A 26,502-nucleotide genomic window follows, 5' to 3' on the forward strand; every position below is an offset into this window, starting at 1 on the left:
CGGGCCCGGCTCAGGTGCGCGGGGCGGGGCCCAACTCAGGTGTGAGGGGCGGTGCCGGGCTCAGGGGCGGTCCCGGGCGGGGCCGGGCCCGGCTCAGGTGTGCGGGACGAGCCCGGCTCAGGTGTGCGGGGCCTCAGTGCGGCTGCGCGGGGCGGGGCCGAGGTGATTTAATGCCCGGAAATCGCCGCCGGCGCCATTTGCTCACTCGGAGCTCGGTGAGGCTGCGGCTGCGCTGGGCTCTCCCGGCCGCGATTCCTCTCTTTCTTCCCCCTCTTTTTCCTGCCCTTATCCTCCTCCTTCTTCCTCCCCCTTATCTCCTCTTTTCTACCTCTCCAGCTTCTTTCTCCTTCCCCCGCCATCCCCTCTCCCTCCCAGCTCCCCCTGTCCTCTCCCCGCTCCCCAGCCTCCCCTGCCCTCTCTCGCTGTTCCCTTGCACATCCCCGACCCCCCGTTCCTTTCACCCCTCTCCCTACTCTCTGCCCAGCCCGACCCCCCTCTCTTCCCCCTGTACCGCTCCTCTGTCCATCATTTCTCCCCGGACCCGGCCTTTCCCTTCCCCCCACTTCTCCCCAGCCCCTCTCCGTTCCCCACCTCATCCCTCCCTATTCCCGTCCTCTTTTCTCCTATTCCCCTCCTCTGTCCCCCTATTCCCGTCCTCTGTCCCCCTATTCCCGTCCTCTGTCCCCTCTCCCTCTTTCCCCCGCGGCTGCAGAGGACAGGAATAGGGGGAGGGAGGGGGTGGTCGGGGTGGGTCAAGGATGGAGGGCAGGTGGGGGGCTCGGGGTGTGCAGGGGAGCAGGGAGGGGGGCAGGGGGGTGGCGGGGGTAGGACGGGCGCAGGATGGAGGACGAGGATGGAGCACAGGGGATCAAGGTGAAGAAGGAAAACAGGGGGAGGTGGAGGAGGAGGACGGGTAAAGGAAGGAGAGGAAGGAGGAATTGGGAGGAAGGGAAGGAAGATGAAGGGGCAGGTGGGAGCCGGGCTGGGGAGGGAAGGAAGCGTGGAGGAAGGAGGGGTAGGGCAGGGTTGGGGTGTGCAGGGGGATAGGAAGGGTAGAGGGGACCGGCCCGGGAGGGAGCGGTTTGGGGGGGAGGGAGGGGAGGGCTAAGGGGGGAGAGGGAGGGGGGGGTGGGGGTGGAGGGAGAGAGGGGAGGTATTGAGAAAAAGAAGTAAAAATAAGTGCAAAAGAAAAACAAATAAAACGATATGGAGTCCGCGCAGACGCAACCTTCCCCTCCGAGCGTCGAGGGGGCCAATGGCGCCGCCGGTCATTCCCGGGGTTTAAATCCTCTCGGCCCCGCCCCGCGCAGCCGCGCTGGGGCCCCGCGCACCTGAGCCGGCCCCGCCCCTCACACCTGAGCCGGCCCCGCCCCGCCCGCGCCCGTAAATCCCGGCGGATCCGCGCCCGCTCCGCTTTGTGCGCGGGATGCTCATCCCGGGATGCGGCGAGGCCGTCGCTGGAGCGCTGTGCGGAGCCCCAGACCGGGGGCTGCTCCCGGTGCTGCGCGGGGCTCGAGGCGCTGAGGTGGGGCCGGGAACGGGACCCGGGCTTGGGGATTCGGCTCCGGGTCCTGCCGGTGTCTGCTGGGGGTCCTGGGTTGAACCGCTTCTCCGTCACGGCGCCGCAGAACCGAGGCGGGATTGGGGCTGGGACCGGGACCGGGATCAGGATCGCCGCGGGAGGGAAGAGCCGCTCCGGGACAGGCCCGGACCGAGCCCGGTGCTGTCGTTCCCGCTTGCGCTGCGGAGCTGCGGTCCCGCTGCGGCTCCGGGCAGGTCCCGCTGCTGCCGTGGGGAGCCGGGGCTGTGCTGGTGCCGGGCCCAGCAGGAGGGCGGCGCATTCCCGGAGCAGGCCCTGGATCGCGGCTGGAATCGGGCGGGGCGCGGGGCCCGCCCGAGCCGGCCCCGGGACCCCTCCGGCCCCGCCGCTCCCTCAGCGCCGCCGCCCCGCGCGGCGCCCCCTGGCGGGCCCGGAGCGGCGCTGCGAGCGCGGCGGCCCCCGGGGCGCTCCCGGCCCGGCCCCCGCGGGGATGCGGAGCCCCCTCAGCCCCGGTACCCCCAAGGCCACCGTGCGCAGAGCGGGACCCGGACCCCTGTGCCCGCACCCCCGGGGCTCTCGCCCGCCGCGTCCCCGCGGAACGAGCGGGGCTGCATCACAGCGGGCCGGAGGAGCCGCTCCGGGCCGGGCGCTGCTGCTCGTGCTCCGACTGTGCCGGGTGCGGGACGGGGCCCTGACCGGGCTCGGTTCCGCTCGGGCCGCTCACCCGACACCTGCCAGGTGAGACCTGATGCTCTCCCTCCTTTTCCCAAAACCACTTATTGTTCCTACATAATTACCTCAGGGTTTGCCCCCCAAATTCTACCTAATGTTGACCACTGATCATTTCTACCTCAAGATGTTCATTCTCTGCCCTACAGATCTTCCCAAGTTTTACCCCCAAAATTTCCTTGCCTGCCCCCAGTGACTGCCTCAGTTTATGTCAGTGTTCACTCTCTCCCTTGAGATTACTCCAGTTTTACTTCCAAAATTTTCCTTACCTGTCCATAACTTATTACCTCATTTTTACCTGAAAATAGTAATTCTCAACCTTAAGATTATTTCAAGTTTTGCCCCCCAAAATTCCCATCCACTACTGATTCCCTCATTTTTCCTTCAGTATTATTTAGTTTCTATCATGTAGCTTTTGTCAAGATTTACCCCCAAAATTTTCCATGTGTAGCTAATTTTTACTTCAAAATGTTCACTCTACAGATTATTTCATATAATTTTTGCCCAAAAATTTCCCCATCTGCCCACAACTCATTCCCTCACATGAACTCAATATGTCATGCTCTCCCCTAGAGATTATCTCAGATTTAGCCCCCAAATTTTCCCAACTGTATGCTCAGTACTCATCACCTCATTTTTCCCTCCAAGTGTTCATTCTCTATTCTTGAGATTTTGTCAAGTTTTTCCCCCAAAATTTTCCTTGTCTACTACTGAGTACCTCATTTTTACTCCAATATATTCACTCTGTCTCTTACAAATTGCATCGAGTTTTACCCCAAAAATTTTCCTTCCTGTACAATATTGATTAGCTCTTTTCTGCTCCAAAAATTTGCATTCTCTCCCCTAAACATCACCTCAGCTTTTCCCTCAGAAATGTCACCTTGCTCCCCTTGACATCCTCACGTTTTCCTACACAAACAGTTCTTGTGTCCCCTCTCAACTGTCCCAGGTTTTCAGCTAAAAATGTCACCTCTGTCCCCTCTGAGTTACCCCAGGTGTTCCCTGTTAGGAGCTGCAAGGAATTCGGGCAGGGTAAAAGACAGCAGGGAAATCTGTAAATTCAAAGCCAGAGAGAGAAGATCTACCAGCAAAGGGGAAAGGTTTCAGAAAACATTTCTGCAATTACTAATTAATAATAATTTCCAATTCCCAGAGAGAAGAACATGAACTCACCACCATTAAGGCCTGGCAGTTCCCTGCATGAGAGCTCAGTGCACATCCACAGAGGCAATTCCCATCTGAAAGAAAGAAAAGAAGAAAAAGGTTATTTATTCTCTTTCAAAGTTATTTCAAGTTCTCAGACCCAAACCAACCTTTGCCCTTGATTTTGGTGACTCCTCAGCAGTGGGCACAGGTCCTGTCACTCATGCTGATGGGAATGATGCTTTCTGGGGAAATCAGCTGATTTCCAAAGTTCACTGCCTGCCCCATGCCTGATCTGCACAGGAGAAACCCTCTTGCATGAAGGGATTTGGCTCCATCCAATCCCCTCTGCCCAGGCTGTTCCATGGGGATGTTGCCAGGCTGGGGCAGCACAGGGAGATGCAGCTCTCAGCCCTCTCTGCTCCAAACACAGCTCTGGGCTCTTTGCAAACTCCTCTGCTGTGAGGTTTTCTCCAGGAGAGCTCAAGGAATGGCTCACAGCAGGTGGAGATGAAATTATCACCCAGGGAAGGAAAGAAAGGGTAAATATTCCTGTAAGAGCCTTTGGGATCTGCTGGGCTGAACTGGGAAGGGGACATTCATTCCCTGCAGTGCCAGTGCACAACAACCTCCCACACAAAGCACAGACTGCCAGGTGGGGTCTGAATGCGCCACTTGCACAAACCTCATTGTTCTTCCTTTCAGGCACTTCTGCAATCCAACCCTGAAGCTGAGCAGCCCAAAAGCTCTGGAGTCTGCTCTGGAACAAAAGGATCCTCCCAGGGGTGAGGCCCATTCCCAGCAAACCCTCCCAACAGGCCCAGAGGCACCACCGGAGCTCCTGTAGGGGCTGGGCAGGGCTGCCAGGAGGACACAGCCCCAGGGGTGGCAGTGGCAGTGACAGCAGCAAATGGCCACGGTGGGATGGCACAGCAGAGAGACCAAGGCCAGCAATGGCCACGGCAGCTGCAGGGTTAATTCTGCTCCCTGCGCTGCCCCAGCCCCGCAGGAAATGCCCGGGGGGGACAGAAACTCTCAGGGTGCACAAAATGCAGCACCTGTGCCCCTGATCCTGCCTGAGCTCAGCGTGGGGGGCCAACCCCCCCAGGGTCAGCCCTGCCCTGCCCTGGATCAGCCCCAGACACTGCCCCAGCTCCCAGCTGCTCCGGGGCTGCCACCATGCCTGGCAAGGGGACAAAGGCCACAACTGCATCCAGGCCCATCACTCCATCCAGGTCCTCCCAATCCTCCCAGAGCTCCCCATCTGTGCTTTGGCCAGTGCCTGCCCCCCAGCCCTGCAGCATCCAGAAAGTTTGAATGCTGGAGATCTGCTGCACTTCTCCCCTTCAGTGTTATTTTCAGACAGTAACAAACCCACTACAGTGCAAGGGGAAAAAAGGTGATTTAAGGAATGTTTTACTCACACGCTCCTCACTTTACCCCTCACAACCACCCCACCATGGAACAGACATTCAGGAATTAGTGTTCAGTAGCTGCCATTGGAGTTTTAAGGGATACCAACAAAGCCTTGATACATATGTGGGTAATTCCACAACAGGTTTTCCTTTCCCATCTGTGTCAGCATCCAGCACAATTCCCTGCTGCTGTTTGGTCCCCAGGAGCTGCAAGAGGAATGTCAGTCCTTGGCTTCACCTCCTCAGTGTCACCTCGTTAGTCCAGGAGATAATTAATTCAAAGGGAATTCATCTGGTCAGTGACAGAAGATCATCACAGCGAAACATGATCCTTGCCACAGGATATTCCCAACCCTGTGGGCAGTTCTCTGCTCAAGAACTACTTCCCAAACTCGTCATTCCATCTAAACCACAGCAGCACAGTTTGCAGGGACACAAGTTTTCAGCCTTGTGTGAACGAAGTGAAGACAGAAACACCACTGGGAGAAATCCCGAAGGTTAAAATCCTATTCCTCACTTCCTTTGACTAATGCACCTCTTAAAATCCAGTCTGGATTGTGCAGAAAAGTTCCTTGGTCCCACTTGGAAATTGATCTCCCCAAAACCCATTAAACAGTTATTACAACTGATTCCATTCATTACTAAGGAAAAGACAATACAAATATACTGGAAAAAAATTTGGCTCAAGTTTTCCTCAGGAATTAACTGGGAGCTCACCAGCAAGGATTTCTGACAGGTAGAGAGTGTGATATAAAAGATATATGTGCATATATATATAATATATAAATAAATATTTATATATATTTATACACACACATATAAAAATATATAATACATATTTATATCACAAAGTATCTATCTCACATATATCTGCCATATATATATATATAGACACACATATATATAATCACAAATGTTTTTATATCACAAAGTCTACCTGTAAACATTCCCCCCTTTTTTCAGGAATGTAACATTTTTAGGGATCCTAAAATCAAACAAATACAAAGGAAAATAAATCACTATTTTATCCCATTAATGCCAAGATGTTTTCCTGGATGTGCTGCTGGGTGTTTTCCTCTAAGCTCTTGTTGCTTATCCATGAAGTGTACTTGGAATTGTCAGGATGATGAAATCCATTTGGAATTTTACTGTCTCTCCAGTGGGATGAGTTTTTCCAAAATTATTCCTTACAAACTGAGCGCATCTCCTCAAGTTCCTTCTCACTTTCTGCATCCTGGAAATGCAAGAGGGAAATTCATAAATGTACAGCTCAATTAAAACAAATACAAAACACTATTTCCATTATTTTCCTCCAAACCAGCTTTTAAGCATATTGTGGAGTCCTGAAATGGCTTGGGTTGAAAAGGACCTCAAAGCCCATCCAGATCCTGGGCAGGGACACCTTCCATGGCCCAGGTTGCTCCAAGCCTTGGACATTTCCAGGGATGGGGCAGCCACAGTTTCTCTGGGTGACCTGTGCCAGGGCGTCAGCACCCTCACAGGGAAGGATTTCCTCCTAATACCTGATCCAAGCATAATCTCTTCCAGTTTGAGGCCGTTCCCCCTTTTCCTGTCATTCCAGACCCTTGTAAATTGTCTCTGCCCCTCTTTCCTGTTGGAAGGCCACAATTAGAGCACCACAAACCTCTCAGCCCAATTCTCCCAGCCTTCCCTCATGGCAGAGGTGCTCCATCCCTCCCTGTGGCTGCAGTGGCCCAGCTGGGATGTCACAGGGTGGAGCAGGGGTGCAGAATCCATTTTTACCTCTTTGGTGTACCCTGGCAGCTCCGCGGCAAGGTCCATCCACAGCACGGCCGCCGAGTCGTTCCCGAGGTCCCTGTAGCACTGGGAAGGGAATTCCCATGGGAGAGAGGTTAAATAGAGAAAACTGACTGCAAATGGAACTGGGCAACTGCTAAAAAGAGCTGTTTCTGCCTCTTCACCCTTTGCACTGGCATCTCCTGCAGTATCCCTCAGCCACCACGCCTCAGAAGCACCACCAGATCTTGGAATACTAAATATATTTCACTCTTTCTTTTTAGGGAAGGAGATTGGCTTTTCTTTGGACATTTTAAGGTGCCCCTGTGGTTTTCACCCTTTTAAAAGCTCTACTTTGATTTTCAGTTGCTGTTTCCCCTCCTCCTCCTCACACCATTTTCTCCACAAAACCTCTCTCCTGGGAGCACATCGTTGCCCAGCCTGTTGAAAATGTAATAAATATTATCTACAGGAGTCTCAGGCCCCAAAATAGGCATGAAATATTCTCCATGTGACCAGCAGCTGAGGCACAGTGATCCCTCTGGGAACAGTAAGATTTTGGGTGCCCACAGAGTCTTGGGGGTGTTTGGAGACCATGAAATTCACCCAGGAAAAAAGGAAGTGGGTGCTAAAAACCCCTCAGCAAGACCGCTCAAGACTCCCATGCTGGACAGGGAAAGAGAAATCCTTTATCCTTTACTTCTCCCCATGATTCTCTGGCTTTATCACCACAGAAGTCATGGTGGGGAAGGATTAAACCTCCAGCCCACAGCTGCCAAGTCACCGTTCCTGCTTTATAAAGAATTTAATCTGTTAAAAACCAAGGATGCTCCATTGGCTGACTCAAAGGCAAAACCCCTGAATTTTAAAGCCTCTGTACAGGGTGATTTGGCCTAAAAAGATGTAAAGGATAAAAGGAAATATTATCATCCTATAAATTTTTGCTCCTGCATGGAGTATTTTCTACCTGGTCAGCACTTTACGGCGAAAGGTGATTTTTAATACAAATATTTCTTACTCTCTGAAGAAACAAGAAGTGAGTGGTTACCTTGGCAATGTAAACTCTTCCTGATTTGGAAAACCCTGGGCTCAGCTCCTCGACCTACAGAAACAGAGGCAGGGTGTGACAGGGAAGAGGAGACATTAGGATATGCAAGGACACAATTAATTCTTACATCAGGCTCATTGCAGCTTTTAAAGGAAAAAAAAATAGATGGCAGAAAGGAGAATCCTAATAAAGCACTGTGCCCCTGAAACCTTCAAGCAGTTGTTTGGAAAAGTCTGAAATGTAAAAGTCAGCCAGGCTTTAAGTAAAATATTCTGAGGGAGGAGCTGCCAGCTCCGAGACCCTGGAAGCACAGCCCAGATGTATCCAGTACTGAGCAAGGAATTGCTGTGCAGCCTTAGGAAGGAAAACCAACCCCCCTAAACCAATTCCCAACACTTTCGGCTGCAATTCTGACACCTTCAACATCCCATTCTTTTGTCTGGCTGTTCTGGAATGGACACTTCTCATCAGCTTTCCTTCACCCACATCCCAGGCTTGGGGAAGGACCAGGAGGGATCCAAGCAGCCCAGTGCCATTCCTGTGAGCTGTGCAGACCAGTGATGCTGTGAGGGTCAGTGCTGCTGTTCCTGTGAGCTGTGCAGTCAGTGCTGACCATTCCTGTGAGCTGTGCAGTCAGTGCTGCTGTTCCTGTGAGCTCTGCAGTCAGTGCTGACCATTCCTGTCAGCTGTGCAGTCAGTGCTGACCATTCCTGTGAGCTCTGCAGGTCAGTGCTGCTGTTCCAGTGAGCTCTGCAGTCAGTGCTGCCCCTCCCTGGCCCATTCCCACCTTTCCTTACCCTCAGGAAGTTCTGCAGCGCGTCCTGCACCGTGGCTGTCAGGGGGGCCTCGAACAGCGCTGACACCGTTCTCTTCTCCAGCCAGCCCAGGTGGGCAACCTGCACACACAAAGGACAACCTGGCCTGTCCATCCAACACCAGCACAGGAACAAGGGCCTGCCCAGTCCCTGGGAGCTGCTCCTGCAGCAGGGAGGAAGCCAAACCCCTCAGCAGTGTGGGAAATTCCCATGGAGTATCCAAGTCCGGCACAGAATTTAACCCGATTTGCTTTCCCTTGTCCCAGGTCAGTTTTTGCAGTTCCACACATCTGGGACATGGATGGCCCCAAATCCCAGCCTGCCACACTGCAGCCACACCAGTCCCCACCTGTGCTATCCCTTCTCCCAGTCTAAACCTTCCACAGGAACCTGCTCCCCTCCACCCTGTGATTCCCTGGGAGAGGCAGGCTGAAGCCTTCCCACCAGATATTCATGGGATCATTTAGGTTGGAAAAACCCTCCCAGCCCATGGAGGCCAACCTGTGACAATCCCCACCTTGTCACCCAGCCCAGAGCACTGAGTGCCACCTCCAGGCATTCCCTGAACACCTGCAGGGATGGGGACTCCACCAGCTCCCTCTGACAATACCCTGTTTAATCCTGCATAATTCCAACAATGTAGACTAAATGAAGCACTACCATACTTCTCCACCTGTGGTTTTATTCCACAGCTTCAGCAGCTCCAGGCTGAGCAAGAAGGAAGGATCTGTTTCCAGGAAAAGAGCCAGGAGCTCCCAGCACTTCAGCTCAGGGCTGCTCTGTAATTCCCACTGTCAATTATCCCAGCTACAATCCCTGCACTGTGGCTCCATTCCCAACAAAGTGCTTCCCAATGGCACAAATGGAACAGCAACAGTCACTGCAGACTTTTAATCCCTTTTTTAGGCTCTAAATCTGATTGAGAGCTTGGCATTTGACTCCAAGCTTTTCCCTGTCAGGAAGCATAAAGCAGCTGGCACAGGCTGCCAGTGCCTCCAATTCTGTGTGTGGCAGGGGCAGGGGGACACATGGAACACATCACACACCAACACTGTGAGCAGAAGCTCCTCAGATGGCCTTGACCACAGCCCTGTGTGCTCAGAGGATGGAAGGAAGGTTGTTCTTACTGAGCAAAGCACTGGGAACAGGAAAGGAGTTTGCAGCTCAGGCTTTTCCTAACCCACCCTTTGCCATTTCCCCTCCCATGCCACCAGCAGTGACTAAAAACCCAAGTTGGAGCTCTGAACCCTTCAGAGGCTGCCCAGGAGGTGAGAATAAATTCTCTTACATGGTAACACCACCTTCCCAGCAGATAGTAGAGCTGTGGGTCCTGTGGCTTCAGGGCAATGGCTTTGTCAATGTGTTCCTGTGGGAAAGCAGCACCAGCACGTGTCACATCTTTGTCAAAAGCAAGTAAAAAACCCACCAGAACAAGTGGAGAAAGAGGAAAGGAAGGAATCCACAATTTACGTGTCACAAACAGTAAAATTAGACTGGATTCATTGAACAAGGAAAAGCAGCATTTCTCCAGCCTCAGGGACAGGAATTTCTGCACACACACACACAAAGAAGCTGCCCTGCATTTTATTTCTGCTCCAGAGCTTTGCCATAACCTCACTGATCATGCCAAAGGCTGATGGGGAACAATAACCTGTGGCCTGTTCCATGTCCTTTTTCCCTGGAACATCCACAGGGCATCATACATCATTCCTAGTAATAATACTAGGAATAAAAAACAGGGCATCTGAGGCAAATGAAATCCTCTTTGAGCAGCAACTGCTCCCTGGGAGGGTGCAGGTTGTTCACAGGCACACACTGTAGACAGCTGGTGCTGTGTGTTGTAACCACACAATAATTCCATGTTTCAAGCTCTAAGTTTCATCCTCTACCTAAATTCATTTGCAAGATTTTTACTTTTTTTTTTTTTTTTTTTTTGTAATTATAGTGTGTAAAACTGCAGAGTCACTCCCAAAAGGCATAGCTGGAATCAGCCTCCTCATCCCTGGCACCTCTGAAATCTACTGCTTCCCTCAGAAGAACTGGAGCCAATTTTCCCAATTTTCTGCTGCAGAAATGAGTGTTGCTTGATACTCACACAGAGCCCAGCACCTCCTGGCACTCACCTTGAAAACATATCCAGCCTGGATGCGCTTGGAAATGCTCTCCTGCTCCGACACCTGCCCACAGAGGATGGCAAACCTGCACGGGGAGACACCTGCATGAGCCAGCTGGGGCTGAATCCACCCTCAATCCACATTTCCCTGCTGTCCATGGCTGCACAAGGAAGGTCTACAAGTGCTCAAAGTCAGGCTGGACAGAGCTGGATAGTGGAAGGTGTCCCTGCCCACAGCAGGGGTGGAATGGGATGAGCTTTAAGGCTTCTTTCAGCCCAAACCATCCCAGGATTTTGTGAAGTGCATTGAAGCTTCACACCTTAGTGGGGAAAACAAGGAATATAGCACATCCCTCTCAGGGAAGAGACAAAAGCAGCAAAAATGTAGCAGCCAGGAAGGAAGGAGCTGCAAGGATGAGGCAGCCAGAGGGGTTGGGTGTGACACAAACTCACTGCTCTATGGCTAAAAACCAGGAGCAGCACACTTCCACACCTGGAATTGTTTCTCTGAGCAGGGAAAGCTGTGCCAGGACCCAGAGCAGGGCAGAGTGGAGTTACTGCAGCAAGAGGCAGACTAAGAGCAGCTCTAATGAATCAACTACAGGGCACAGCAACCTCCTTACACACAGCCCAGCTGCAGCACACAGGGCTCTACTTCCAGGGAAACACTTGGAAAACCTACCCTCATCCTGCAGCTGGGAAACAGAATGACACATGCTCAGTGTTGAAAGTGCAAAGCCATTTAGTTTTGTCCAGTGAGAGACCTGTGAGCCTGAGAAGCAAGGCCCCAGCAAAAGCAGTTATTGCATGAGCTGTGAAATTCAAAATTCATTCCCTGTGGATTTGCACCCTCCCACCTCACCTCCCTGCACCACAGCGGTTCAAAACCTCCCTCCCTGCAGCACTTCCCAAGAAACAGCAGCTCAGAGAGCTCTCAAGTGGGACAGAACTTGCAGATGGAAGTTTGGCCTCTCCTATCCTGACTGGGCTCTGGGAGTGGAGAACATTTCCACCCCTTCTCTGAGTTTGGTTCAAAAAATACCAAGTGGAACAGAGAGACAAATCAATAACATGGCTCATTCTTGCAAAAAATAAAGCTGAAAAGCAGAAAGATGCAAATAAAAATCCCCTTTCCTACACCCACACCCCAGTGCTGCCACAGATAGCAATATCCCAAAGGATCCTTTGGGATGATTAACCACAGCAGATGTGCAGGAATCTGCCAGGAGACCTTTAAATCTCCAATTACACTTTCCTCAGAGTCACAAAATCCCACAGATCCCCTCACACATCACTGCTCCATTCCCAGTGTGTAACTTACAGCACAGTCACGATGCCTGAACAATTTAACATTTTGCCTTAAATCTCTTCCTTTAATTTGTTAACTTTCTTGTGGAAAAGCTCTAGATCAGCTCTCAAATTCTTATTTTTCATGGTAATGGAAAGGATTACCAGATCAGTGGGTTATGGGACAAAAATCTTTTCCTGCTGCTGGGGCTCCACAGCCCCACTCTGTTGAGTGCAGATGATGGAATAAGTGTTTTTAGGATCTTCTCCAATTCATTTCCCAGCCTGGACTAAACATCCCTAACCACAACATGACAGGGGTTGAGAAACACAAGCCAATAAAAAGCTTATTTTCTAAGATCATGAGATAAAATATTCGTAGACAATAAATCAGACAGTTGTCTCATGTCAAATATAAATTCCAAGGGTTTTTTAACAGCCTGGTGAAATGTTGATGAAGAAGCCATAAAAGCAGCAGTAAATTAAATTTCAGTGCCATGAAATAAACTAAAAAATATATATGGGAAGAGACACCTGATCTGATTTTCACTGTATTCCCAGGAAAGATGGTTCTTCCCAACCCAGCTTTGCTGATCCCAGGTTCAGGGCCACTGGACTGTGGGGGATTTTCACACTCACAACTCTGCACTTGTGGGATTTTAGGCTCTGCTTTCTGCTGTTCCCTCCCCTGCTTGCTCAGCTTGGCAGGATGGAGTCATTGATTCCAGCTCATTCCATGGGATGCCTCGGGCTGAGCATCACCAGAGCACTGTGGAGGTGCAGGGGGGCTGAGCAGCAGCACCAGGAGAGAATAAAAATGATGATGATGATGGGGATTTTCATCCCCTGTAATCACTGGGTGCCCCATGCATTACTGCTCAAATCCATGCAGAGCTTTCCTTAGGTTATCCCTTGATTAATTAGCAGTCAGACTCCTCATTAAGCTGCTGACACACAGGAATCTCAGCTCAGGATTTCCCCATTTATTAGAAAATAAACTCTGTGGATGGAGGAACCCCCAGATGAGAGATCCTGATCTTCCAGCTTAAATCCCCAGGATTTAAAGACTTGTTGGGTTCTGCACTCTGACTTCCCTGGAAGCAGCACTCTGCCATGGAATACAGAGCCTCCAGTACCTCCCCTCCACAGTCAGCCAGCCCAAACACACCTCTTAGCTCTTTTAACCACCTCCAAGACAGTCTTCCCAATATTTTGTGAGCATTCCCAGTTTTTTACCTTCCTGTGCACTGGGTAGATGCATGTGAGTCCCTGCACTTGAGTAAGGGGACAGGGAATTAGCAGGCAGGTATTTAGACTGCAACAACCAAAAATTAAAATAAGAACTTATGTGGGAATTAGTGCTTTGGGAGAGACAGCAGAATTCCCAGTGACTCCACCTGAAATTAATGACCAACTGATCCTGAAGTGTTGGGGAAAAAAGCTTTGGCTCTTCCAAGGGGAGACAAGATGGAAGGAAAAACTGAGAGAAGCTCATGTTCCCCCTCCTTACAGCCCACAAACATCCATATGGGAGAGCTCCTGGATTCTGGATGTTCACATTTCTGAATTCACCTTCCAGGACAGACAAGTCAGGGGGCTGCATTCAGACAGCTCTAATTCCATGGTATTTCCCCTCCACCACATTCTGAACTATCTCCTAACACCTATTTCTACAGTTGCTCCTGCTCCATATCACACTGACAGAAAATTCCCTGCCTGCAGAACAGAAAATGCTCAGCTCATAAACCCAGAATCTGGCTCAGAACTGGCCAGATCTGGGCAGTGATGCAGCAGGAGTGAAATCCTGAAGCAGTGCCAGGTGTTAAATGAAAGCATCCCCCAGGCATATCCAGAATGCTGGGACTTTTCAAAAATCCAGGATCTGCCCACGGACAGCCAGATGTACCCACAGAACTGAGAAGGGCTGGTGATCAGGATGTTCCACCACACTGCCAGACTCTCCAGAAGAAAGGGCACATTCTGGAGACTCATCCAAGCCAATCCCACTTCTCCATAACACACAGGATAACCCCAAGGGGGCTGGAGCTTATGATTCCTCCCACAGCGAGGGCTTTCAGCAGGCAGTGATTCATTTCCAGGGCAACATGTCCTAGGAATAACTCAAACTACAGCTCCTGACACAGCACCTGCATAATTTTCCTCAGATTTCTCTGAAATCCCTCTGGTTGCATTTCCAGTATTCCCTTTAGCAAGAGGAATGGAAGCCAAGGCAAATCCACAGCTCGCTCTCCTCTCCTGATCCCTAAAGCTGCTGCCCCGTGCTTGCAGTTGTGCTGCAAACACCCACAGGGAATGGGCTGGCAATTCTAAAAGGCCACAGTTGTTTCTCAATCCATTTCTAAAAGATCTGTACAGCCAGTGATGCTGCATCCATCCATCCATCCATCCATCCATCCATCCATCCATCCATCCATCCATCCATCCATCCATGCATCCATGCATCCATGCATCCATCCCTCCCTCCCTCCCTCCCTCCCTCCCTCCCTCCCTCCCTCCCTCCCTCCCTCCCTCCCTCCCTCCCTCCCTCCCTCCCTCCCAGCAAGAACAGACTTGGGAACCTGCTCTGTCCTACTCAAGAGCTGAAATCAACTCCTGGAGAAATCACTTTAAATGGATAAAAGGTCCACCTGCTCAGGGATGTTTGACAATCAAAGCAGAGGAGGACTCTGGTGTCCAAATCCAAGGTAAGAACCAGGACACTGTAAGTCAGGAGCAGAGAGGCTCTAAGATCATTCCCTGTGAATCCCTCACAGTGAATCCCACACACAGACCTACTCCTAAGGCACTAAATGCATTAATGCCCAACCCACTTCCCAAGGGAACATCCCAAGGGCAGCATGGGCTGGATCAGCCCCCCTGGACAAGGCTGGCTTGTCTGTGCAGCCCTGACCAAACTCCTGCTCCATTGTGCCCAGAGATGGCTCCCTTGGCACCGGCCAGCTGCCAACAGCACCAGCCACAAGCAGAGCTTTGTCCCACACTCCATGGCCAGGGCAGAGCCATGAAAGCCTCTCCTTTGTGCTTGGGCAGGTCCCAAAGGCAGGCCAGACACAGCCCCACACACTTACTGCTCTCCCTGGCACTCCTGAGAAAACACTTTTCCTCCTGCTCTCAAATCCTTCCAAGCCCAAAGGGAGCTGTAGCCAGCAGTACAGCTAACCAGCAGAAATCCAGTTATTTTCTTTCTTTGTTTCTTTAAAATGTCAGTGATGACTGAACAACAACGAGGCACTGAGAGGAGAAATGTTTCCTTGCAATAGCAACTGTAGGCAAAGTACCTCTTGTCTTCCTCAGCTCCTCAAAAAACTGGGAATTGTGTGGGCAGCAGGAGGAAATAACAAGCACAAAACACAATGAACAAGCACCAAAAGCCAGCACAATTTTATCTGAAGGAATTCACAAACTTCCAAGAGGCAATTGATAAAATAGAAGATCAATATGAAATGATAAAAACAGAAAAAACTCAGCCCAGGAATTCCTGCACCATCAGGCTTCACACAGCCTGTGTGGAGAGGCAGCAAAATAACGGGGAATGTTTCCATTAAAGTGGCCATTTGGGATGCAGTGGGAAAGAGAAAGATGCTGGTGTAGAAGAAAGAATGCAAAGGACCATCACCCCAGCACAAAGCCATGCCACTCTCCCAGCTTGAGTCCTGCACTGAATCCCTCCACTCTTGTCTGAAAAACTACAAGGAAGAGGGAGAAGAATATTGGAAAGACAACATGGGTGGTGAGAGATAATAAATTATTCCCCTGTGACAGAAGATAATAAAGGATTCTTCAGCAAGGAAATTAGTCATTAGAGAGAAACATGACAGAACAAAACTGTAATTTAAATACATGTGAACAATGTTCTCTGATCCCTTCCCCCAAGAGCTGGGGCATCAAATCCACCCCAAAAAAGCTTTAAAACCTCTGCTGCTTTTTCTCCCCAGGGTAAATTCAATTAGCATAAAGAAAGACTGCAATTAAGCCAGCTTGTGACCACTTCAGAGCTGGGAAGGGAATAATTTCCTGTTCTATTCGTGGCAGAAAATAGTAATTTGTGTGCTGATAGAGGGAGTTACATATTCACTCCCAAGAAATCCCCCACCTCCCACATGCTGCTCTGCTGTTTCCTTCCTCCAGCTGCCCTGGACAATTGGAAGCAAGATGTAGCTGTGCAGGAAGGAGCCTTATCCCTGTCTGGGAAAGGGGTCTGAGGGACCAGGAATTGTCCCAGACTTGGAATTCCAAGGCAAAACTGTCAATATTTGGACACTGGAGTAGAACCTGGCTTTGTAAAGTACAAATTTCAAGATTCACCCTGGCAACTAAACCCCATTCATTCAAAGATGTTAAGCCAGCAGGTAAGAGCCCAGCACCATGACCTGCTGGAGAATTTCCTGGTCCCAAATTCCTCCTTCCAATCAAAGCTTTAATTGAGGCTTTAAATGAATCAAAGCAGTAATTCATTACCAACAGATGAAATACAGCCTAAGATGATAAAGGCACTTATTCAGATGCCAGTAGTTCAAAACAATCCTTCAAGCAAATTTACTCATTGCAAGAGCACAGATCTTGTTTGGCAAAGACACTCAGCAACCTCTTTTCCCAATAATTTTCATTAAAGATGAAAAGAAAATCCCTTTTATTCTAATTTAAGTGCTGTCAATCTTTCAGTGCAACTGCTGACAAACACCGTTCACAGAGGAATTCACCAGAAAAGAAACAGAAACAGTTCCCTTATCTCCAAATACCTGTGCCACTCCTCAAACTCCCTTTTGGAGTAATTTTTACAAAGGACATGTAAAAATCCCACAAAAGGGCTGGAAGCACAGCAAGGTTCTTCCCCCCTCCTACCTCCTCCCTGAAATCCTGGGCAGAAATGTTGGTCACAACTGCTTGGCTGAACTGCAGATCATCTCTTCTTTTAGCATGGAACAAATGCATTAAATATCTCTGTTTAAATAAAAAAGAGCCACGTGCTGCTGTGTCCCTTCATGTCCAAGCCAAGGGCCCTGCAGGGGGATCAGAGCCAGCAGTGCCAGAAAACACTTCCAGGAGACTCTAAAAGCCTGTCTGCTGACAGTGATGGATCTCCTTCCTCCAGAATTAAGTGGAAAATAGGGAATTTGGCAGAGCACCAAGCCCACACTCCCAGGCCTGGCTGATGGAGTCAAACACATCCCCTCCTGCCTCAAAAGCAGCTCCACTTGGGAGCTTTTCCTCCAGAACTCTTCAGAGAGGAATTCATAATTAAGTTGCTGTAAGATACCCCAAATTTATTCCTACCATCACAACCAAACCTACTGTCTGTCAAGTCATTCCTTACACCAAGCAAGCAAAGCTGTTAAAAATGGCTTTTTATGGAAAAACACCGCCAGTGTGGCACAGTGCAAGTAACAGCAAAGAAGTTTATGGGGAGGGTTGTATTTCTTTTTTTTTTTTTAACTGCAGCTCAGCTCACAAAAACCTCCAGGTCCTTTTCCTATGCTTCTTAAAAGCAAGAAGTAAAAAGTGACTTACCACTGGTGGCACTCAGCACTTTCATCCCAATTCTGCAAGGTAAGTTCCAGCTCTTCCTTCCCTGGAACAAAAAAAGGAGTCAGAGGTAAGAAATTCAGCTGCTTTCTCTCCCAGTTTCTTTCTCTGAGGCTGTCAGAGTAACAGAACAGCATAAAAGTCATATATTTGTCAATTTGATAATGCATTTGGCTTGGAAACATCCCATACAAAATTTTATCCCCTGGCAGGTTCAAAAAGCTGAAAATTGAGCACCTATTGATAGCTCAAAGGACAATATAAAACTTAGAATTCCATGTTTAAAAGGCTCCACTGATTCCCAGAAAAGAGTAATTATATTAGCTACAGTATTAAGTAACTCTATTTAGTTATGTGCATAATAAATAAGATAAAAATTATTTACATTAGTATCTTTTATTGCACATCTTAACTGTAATAAAGATTATTTTTTCTCCATTCTGACTCACCTAAAATCTTGCAGACACCTTTGAGGTGGTAAAGAACAAAGAGGGAATGAAATTAAAGAGAATTTTAAAATAGTGATTGTTTTCATATCTGCACGCGCTGGCAACAGAGAAAATCCAGTGTGCTACAGCAAAGCTTGTTTATTTTATATTCATGGTTTATTTTAGTATCACAGAGAAATGGATGACAGGTTTCAGAAACAATTTTCCCAGCTCTAAACAGGTCTCAGCCTATTTAGACTCTTTCAGAAACTCAATTTTTAAACACAAAATAAAAGCGCTGCTTCCCACCAGATTCTAAGGAAACCCAATAAAACCATGGCCCTGCTGGCAGCTGGAGGGGCTGTGCAGCTGAGTGCCTGCCCTCCTCTGGGGCAGCAGGAACTCCTTACCCCCTGTGGCATAGGACCTCCTCTCGTCCTTGTCCTCTGTCAGCTCCCACATGTCGCAGTGCGCCCGCGCCAGGCGCCACAGGAACTCGCGCTGCCCCGCGTACTGCAGGGAACACAAACACCCCACAGCAGTCAGCACCAGGGCTGAGCAGGGCACGCACAGCTCAGGGCATGCAGGCATCCTTCTAAGCCTTAAAACACCCCAATTCCAAAGGAAGCAGAGTGGAACCTCAGGGAGGTGAGTTTAGAACTCAGCACTGCAGGAGAGTTCCCCGTGCTGGGAACGGCAGGGGCACCTTTGGTGCTGTGCCCAGCTCTGGGCTTGTCACGTCAGAAAGGCAGAGAGGGAGGGGATGGGGCATGTCCAGGGAAGGGAACAGAGCTGGGGGGACTCAGCCTGGAGAAAAGGAGGCTCAGAAGGGACCTTTTCCCTCTCCACAACTCCCTGACAGGAAGGGGCAGTCATGGGGAACTGGGCTCTGCTCCCAAGGAGCAAGGAAATGGCCTCAAGCTGTGACAGAGCAGATTTAGGCTGGACACCAGGAGGAATTTCTTCCTGGAAAGGGTGGTCAGGAAATGGAAGGGGCTGCCCGGGGAATGTGGTAGTTCCCATCTCTGGAAGTTTCTAAGGAATGACTGGACATGGCACTCAGTATTCTGGGCTGGGTGACAAAGTGGGGATCATTTCCAGGTTGCACTTTGAGTGAAGAAACCCCTCCTGACATCCAAGCTGACCCTCCCCCGGTGCTGGAAAATACAACAAGGCACCTATACCGCCATCTTGTTGTTGAGGAGCAGCTGGAAGCCCTCTCTCCTGTCCTTCTCATCCCCGCTGTGCAGGCGGTCAGCCTGCTCCAGGAGCTGCCCCAGCCCCTCCTCCAGCGAGGACACAGGGGACACAGGGCTCTGATCCTCCAGGGGCAGCTCCACCGAGTCCCCGATGGTGTCACAGCTGTCACTCCCAGGGGGCAGCTCCAGCGAGTCCCTGTGCAGCCTCTTCACGATGTCATGGCTCTCAAGCTTAGGGGGCAGCTCCAGTGAGTCCTTGTGCAGGCTCTTCACGATGTCACAGCTGTCATCCTCGGGGGGCAGCTCCAGGGAGTCCCTGCGCATGGTCCTGACGGTGTCACAGCTCACCTCGTCCTCGCTCTCCCGCTCCGACTCCCGGTCGTAGTCGGACTCGGCGTTGGCCGTGGTGTAACTTTGGGGGAAGAAAACATCACCAAAGTGGTTTGAGAAGAGGAGAGGAAGAGTATCTTGGCTTATCCCAGAGAAAACTGCACAACACAAGTGTCTCACACAACCTCATTTCTCGTGTCACTCTCAGAAAGCTGAAGGATGTCCCAAGTCAGTTCTGAGCAACCTGGTCTATGGAAGGTGTCCCTGCCCAGGGCAGGGGTGGCACTGGATGAGCTTTAAGGTCCCTTCCCACCCAAACCATTCCAGGATTCTAACTGTCCCCACCTCCCCTGCACACCCTGTCAGCTTCTCCTAACCTCAGTGATCCTGTAAAGCTCAAATCAGAGCTGCTGAAAATGGAGAAAATTAAGCTCCCCCAGCATTACAGTCGGGAATTTAAAATTTGAAATTTCAACCAGGGTTACACAGTGGTACCACAGCAGGATGGAGCCTACTTACAGAGCTGATTCCTTTTCAAACAAGACTATCTGTCTTGGGAAGGAATCCAATTCTCACTTTCACCTGCAAGCTCTTAATTGCAGAACAGGCACAAATCAGCCAGTCCTTTCAAAATGTGCACTTGAACATGGGGGCTTTGTTGATTTAACTTGAGCAGTTCTGCTGGATCTGAGTTCCCTGCACTCTGGCGGCACTGGGTACCTCCAGCTGTGCTTCCCTCTGTCCTGGCTGACTGCTCCTTCCAGGGACAGCCCTGTGGCCCTGCCTTTGTCTGGGGACACAGATAAGTGACCACAGCCCCTATCTGAAGGAGGCAGTGACAGGGCTTTGGCCACACACAGATAAACAAGACGTGTTTGGCTATCAAAGTTTCCTGAGAACCACCCCTAATTCTCAGCAATTCCCCTTCTGCTCCCTCAAACCCTCACCCAGACTTTCAAAACCCCACCATGTTGTCCTGAAACATTCTAAGGCAAGAAATAAAGCATCAGCCTCACACTGCAAAGGCAGGAAAGCAAGGCTGCCATGCTGGAGATGACACTGAATTAATGGATAACCAACACAAGGGTAGGTGACACTGGCACAGTTCTGCCTCAGATTAAAACCCTCATTTATTTACATTTCTTAATACCAATGCCATTATTAGTTCTCTAGACCACCTCATTTCCAGTAATTAAACACAAACTTCTCTAATTCCCTGATTTCCCCATCCTAACCTCCAACATTTTACTGGCAGCTGCCAAGATTTCAGCCCTTCAGCTCAAAAACCAACCATGTTTTCTGCCAGACAGCCCCTATGAGACTGCCAGTTCAAAAAGACAAGGAAACCCAAAGTTTTCAAGGAGATTAAGGGATTTTGGTGTTATCAGCCTGTTTTTCTGAGTTTACAATGATGGAAAGCTCTGGAATACTTTAATGTGGCAATCCTGAAGGAAAACAGCCCATGTGAAAAGGAGGTGAAGAAGCCCAAAACTCAAAGCCACACAGGGAAATTAAGCAGCACAACCCCCCTGAAAACTCTTGGGAGATTTTTGGGAATTGTGTCTGAAATTGGAGAAGCTGCTCCTGCCCACGTGGTTCACAAAATAAAGCTGAAATTGGGGGTTGTCTGTTCTGAATTCCACTGAAAGAATTCAGCAAGAACCACCCAGCTGAAATCCATCTGCTGGCAACAGGCTCATTCCTCCTCCCACTGCCTGCTCCAAAGCTTCGATTATTTTTTTCAAAATTTACATTTCCTACCCTCAAAATGTTACTTTTCAAGCACATTCACATCCCTAGCAGACAACACTGCACACTACAGGCAGCTGGTCCTGGCCTGACTGATATTTTTACACCTCCCTGTGCAGGACCAAAGTGAGGCATTACCTAAGATTCCAGTTTTATATCAGGTGAGAGCTGCTAATCCACCAATCCCCACACTGGTCATTACAGCTAATTACAGATGATAATTAATAGATGAGGACTCTACCAACCACCTCTGGATTCCCAATAAATTAATGAGGTTTTGCAGTGAAATACACCCCTGTCCCCTCAGGAGGTGCCTTTTCTGTAACTCTAAATTCTTGGCCTCCATCACAACTCATAATTTTTTATGATTTGAGGACAGCCAGGGCTGGGATGTGTGGCCAAAACCCCCTTTTCCAGCAGGTTTACACAAACCATTGTTCCCCTGGTGACTCAGTGCATCTGCTGTTACCCAAACACCCAAGCCCTGCCTTCAGAACCAACTCCACAGTTCCAAAATCTGTTCTGCAGCCTTGTTACCTATTACACCACCATGAATCACTCCCTCCCTAATTTCCTTCCCATCCCAACACCCACTTGAGCTGAATGAAGCCCTATAACCCCAATGATATCACCCTCACCAGCTCCAGTTATTAGAGACAAACATGAGCTTAGGGCAGAACCAAATCCCTGTTCTTTGTCCTGGCAAGAAAAATCCCTGCTGAAATGCCAGCTGGCACCAGCCCTTGGATCATTTGGGTGCCCAAATTCCTCCATTGCTCTAAAACGAAATGCTCCCACTGCTCTAAAAATCCCTCTTTAAATGACATTTCATCCCAAATACTCCGGGAAAATGCATATAGCAGCACCAGCTGTTTCTGGACACACTTCCATACCCCAAAAGCTACAGAAGTGGTCAGATTCAGGCACAAAGGAGCAGCAACTCCTCAGAAAATCAGCAGTCACAGGTGCAGGAGAACTTGTTACCTGTCTTACTATATAACCTGCAGCTAATCTGGCATTTTTAATGATGTTCTTACACCACACAGAATTTTCTGTCATGTGCAGGGCCAGGAGTTGGACTTGGATGATGCTCCTGGGTCCCTTCCACCTCAGGATATTGGCTGATCTGATGATTTGATAATTTTAATATAATATATATTGTCTGGAAATTTGATTTCCAAACTCTCTCACTCCATATCCAGGCTGGACTCATACTTCCCTTCCTTCTGCAAGGTTCCCTAATCAAATTGTTTCTTTAAAAACCCTCAAAATTTTATTTTCCTTTCTCTTAAAGGATCATTTCAGATCTCTCAGTCTGGCCCTGGCAGTAACACACTTACTGTAACAAAAGCAAACTAAAACAGGCTGTAGGAGAAGAAAATTCCCTTCTTTATGTTCTAAACTGTCCAGATGTGACATCAAATCCCCTAAAACATCTGTCCCACTGTTCTCCTTACCCCCCTTCACTCTCTCCATCATCTGTGTTGGGATTCCTTGAGCTGGTGGTGAAATAAATGGAGCTGGAGCCTGTGGAGTCACTTCTCTCCCTGAAGGGGAACTTTCTCCGGCGACCCACACGCTGGGTTTCTTCCAGGTGGGCCCTGCAGGGACAGAAAAAGGAAGAGAAATAAATATTTGGTAGTGAAATATCTGCTATTCCCCTTCTCCTCTCCAGCAGACTCCATCCAATTCCCTTTCTAGGCAAAGAATTCACGAGGTGGCTCACTCCTGCTTATACAAACTCAAATGGAGCTGATGGTGTGTTCTGTATAATATATATTAATATTATATTTATTTGTTTATTTTAAAATATATATATTATATATTATACTATATATAATTATATAACTATATATGATATACTATATACAACATATATTATACTATATAATATAGTATACTATATATTATATATAGTATATCATATATAGTTATATAATTATAACTATAATATACAATGTATCTAATATAAAATATACAATGTATCTAATATAATGCATTCTATAATATATTATATAATATACAATTATATAATATAGATAACGTATCATATATAATTAAAATTATATCTATAATATAATAGAATGTATTTTTGTATTATGTATTAATGTATCATTGTACAATTATATATATTATATATCATATATATATTATATATAAAATACATAAAATATTGCAATGTTTTATATATTGTATTTTATATATTATAATATATTAGTTATTATATTTTATGTCATAATATATTATATATTATTATGTATTATAATATATAGTATAGTATCTATTACATATATATTATATAATGTATATTGTATAATAGATATTATATATAGTTATATGATATATATTATACATACAATGTATAATTATATGACACATACAATATAATATAATGTATCTAATACAATATATCTGCAGGTAAAGCAAATCCTCCTGCATGGACAACCCTTACAGAATCCATAGATGGGATGTCCATCCAGCCCCTGCATCAGGGAGTGAAAGAACAGATTCAGATTGGAAGCGGGGGAAATTTAGGTTGGATTTAGGGGCTGGATCTTTCCCTGTGAGGGTGGTGCAGCACTAGAATGGATTTCCCAGGGAAGCTGTGGCTGTTCCATCCCTGGAAGTGATCCAGGCCATGCTGGACAGGCTTGGAGCAGCCTGGGCTAGAGGAAGGTGTCCCTGCCACGGGTGAGTGGGCTCTGAGGTCCCTCCCAGCCCAGGCATTCCCAGCTCCAGGCATGCTGTGGCTGTTTCCCAGCACAGAGGGGCAGTACCTGACTTCATCCACGATCTCCACCGCCAGGTCCTGCAGGCTGTTCCGCAGCTCCTCCACCTCCTTCCTCAGCTCGGCCACGTTCCTCACCACGAAGTCCAGGCGCTCCAGCAGCTCCAGCTGCTCGTCCTGCCTCAGCAGCAGGGGGCTGGGCACGGCTCCATCGGCTGCATCCCCCACCGGGAGCAGCGCCCCGGGCACCGGAACGGGCACGGGAACGGGCACGGCCTTGCCTGCAGCAGAGCACAACCAGGGTCACATCCCAGGGAAAGGATTCCAGGGGAGGGAAATGTGGCCACGGCTCTGATGGCAGGGAATGGGGGGCTTGGTGTTGGGAGGGACACCGAGGGGATCAGCAGCTCTGCTGCAGGGAAAGGCTGGGAGAGCTGGGATTGTTCAGCACGGAAAAGAGAAGGCTCTGCGCTGACCCAACTGCCCCTTGAGGGAGGCTGAGGGAAAAATGGAAAAGGAGTGATAGGACAAAGGGGAATAACTCCAAACTAGAAAAGAGGAGATTTAGATGGGATATTGGAAGGAATCTTTCCCTGTGAGGGTGTTGAGGCCCTGGCAAAGCTTGCCCAGAGCAGCTGTCTCAGCTTGCCCAGGCTGCCCCATCCCTGGAGTGTCCAAGGCCAGGCTGGATGGGGCTTGGAGCAGCCTAGGATAGTGGAAGGTGTCCCTGCCCAAGGCAGGGGGTAGGACTGGATGAGCTTTAAGGTCCCTTCCCACCCACACCATTCCAGGATCCCATTATTCTATGATCACTGTAAAAACACAGTTTCATTTTCTGTTCCCAAAGTTTTGCACAGACATGGATGAAAACCAGCAAGTTCAGGGTTCCGAACCAGCACTTCTAAAAGCCCAACACCCCAAACCTCACTTTCCCCTGTGCCACCCCCACTCCCCCCTATTCCAGCCCAGCTCCCCCATCCCATCCCATCCCAATTCTCCCCTACTCCAGTCCCATGCTTCCTTTTCCAACCCCATTTCCCGCAGTACAACCCCACTCCCCCATTTCAAGCCCATTCTTCCAACTCCAATTGCATTTCCATTCTTCCTATTCCGACCTCACTCCATTTCCTCCATTCCAGCTCCAGACCTCCCTATCCCACGTGTCCCATTCCCTCCATTCCCACCCCAGCTCTAGCCCCATTCCTCTCTATTCCAATACCATTCCAATTCCTCCATTCCAGCTCCATGCCCCTCTACCCTATGTGTCCCACTCCAGCCCCATTGCTCTCTCTTCCAACCCCATTCCATTTCCTCCATTCCAGCTCCGTGCCCTCCTATCCCATGTGCCCCACTCCTCTCTCTTCCAACCCCATTCCATTTCCGTGCCCCCCCATCCCATGTGCCCCATTCCAGCCCTATTCCAACCCCATTCCCCGCATCCCGACCCGGCTCCCCCGCCGCTCCATCCCGCTCGTACCGGGGCGCGGCTGCCCCGCCGCCTCCTTGGAGCGGCGGCGCATGACCCAGAGCACGCCGAGGCAGAAGCCGGCGCCCGCCGCCAGCCCCAGCGCCATCCCCAGCCGGGACCCGGCCCGGGCCGGCTCCGCCACCGGCACCGCCATGGCCGCTCCGGGCGCGCGGCACCGCCCGCGGCGCGCCGCGATGGCGTCACTGAGATGCGACGGCGGGGGAGGGAAAGGGGTGGTTTATGGGCGCGTGACGTCATCGGCGAAGCCACGCCCACGGCGGCGCGCGCGTGTGGCGACAGGCGGACGTGGCGGGGACCCGGACCCGGCCCCGGAGCGGGGCCGCCCTCAGCGGGGTCACCGCCCTCACATAGGCCCCCAGTCCGCGGAGTGTCCCGGGAAAAACCCCTCAAGGCTGCCGGCTGCCACCTGCTGCCACCGCGGCAGCTGTCCCGCCGTGGTGACAGCACCTCCGCCCGGCGGTGCACGGGACAGGGCGGGTGTCCCCGCACAGCCCCACGGACTGTGGGTGCTTCCACACGCGGGAGGAAACCCCGCTGGGTTCGGGGTTCAGCTTGCAGCAGTGAGGGACAAACGTGCCCCAAAAATTGGGAATTTGGGGTGCCCAAATCTGGGGAGCTGGGTGGGACAGGGTTATGGTAGGGAGGGAGCTGGGGATGGGGCTGGCTGTGGGATTGTGGGCACAGAGCCAGAGGGTTTGGGATGAGATAATGGATTTTAGGATTAGGTCAAGGAGATAGGAATGACCAAACTAATCATCCCAAGCCTTTTGGGTTGGAATTCTCCCTTCTACAGGAAATATGGTGGGTGGTTCCATTCCTGGTGGGATCCCCCAGGAAGAACTTCTTTACCCCAGAATCACTGAAATTAGAAATACCTTTTTCTGGAAGAGCCAAAGGATTCCTTAGGGAAAGGTGCCAGTCAGGAGAGGGGAAAACCCTCTGTGTGTGCTCCCCGCTCCTGGGGGTTTGGGTGACAGCAGGATTTGGGCAGAGCCAAAGAACCTTCTGCTTCCCTTTATCTGAGTTATTGGGAGCAATTCCGAGCCAGCCCAGTGCAAGGAGAGCTGGGAGCAGCCAGCTAGGAGCCAGAGAGTGATAAGGTGCTTTGGGATGATGGATGAGATCTGGCTGCCTCCCACATTTCAGTATCTCCTCAATAAATTCAATATTAAAATGTTATGTATAGC

The 26,502-nt window shown here is 49.8% G+C and overlaps 1 protein-coding gene and 1 long non-coding RNA gene across 5 annotated transcripts; one reads left to right on the top strand and one right to left on the bottom strand.

The window, feature by feature from the left end:
- Window positions 1–1,375: 1,375 nt before the first annotated feature.
- On the top strand, window positions 1,376–5,152 carry LOC134419277 (uncharacterized). 3 transcript variants are annotated; one of them, XR_010028004.1, is made up of 4 exons: window positions 1,376–1,525; window positions 3,423–3,532; window positions 4,118–4,197; window positions 5,032–5,152. It is a non-coding gene; the product is annotated as an uncharacterized LOC134419277 (long non-coding RNA). The 3 variants fall into 3 exon arrangements; XR_010028005.1 differs by lacking the exon at window positions 1,376–1,525 and adding an exon at window positions 2,157–2,278; XR_010028003.1 differs by lacking the exon at window positions 1,376–1,525 and having other exon boundaries at window positions 2,803–3,532.
- Window positions 4,813–25,448, bottom strand: RMDN3 (regulator of microtubule dynamics 3). Of its 2 annotated transcripts, XM_063158325.1 has the most exons (13): window positions 25,304–25,448; window positions 23,876–24,107; window positions 22,556–22,699; window positions 19,005–19,431; window positions 18,231–18,333; window positions 17,842–17,859; window positions 17,378–17,438; window positions 10,572–10,647; window positions 9,737–9,814; window positions 8,431–8,529; window positions 7,634–7,687; window positions 6,592–6,672; window positions 4,813–6,061 (listed from the first exon to the last, which is right to left on the bottom strand). In XM_063158325.1, exons 1-13 carry the CDS (start codon window positions 25,446–25,448, stop codon window positions 6,008–6,010), a joined length of 1,572 nt encoding a protein of 523 aa, XP_063014395.1. In that variant the 3' UTR covers window positions 4,813–6,007. The 2 variants fall into 2 exon arrangements, with proteins under 2 accessions (XP_063014395.1, XP_063014396.1); XM_063158326.1 differs by lacking the exon at window positions 17,842–17,859.
- Between the last annotated feature and the right edge of the window lie 1,054 nt (window positions 25,449–26,502).

This window comes from Melospiza melodia, chromosome 6 (assembly GCF_035770615.1).
Source record: "Melospiza melodia melodia isolate bMelMel2 chromosome 6, bMelMel2.pri, whole genome shotgun sequence".
Lineage (NCBI taxonomy): Eukaryota > Metazoa > Chordata > Aves > Passeriformes > Passerellidae > Melospiza > Melospiza melodia.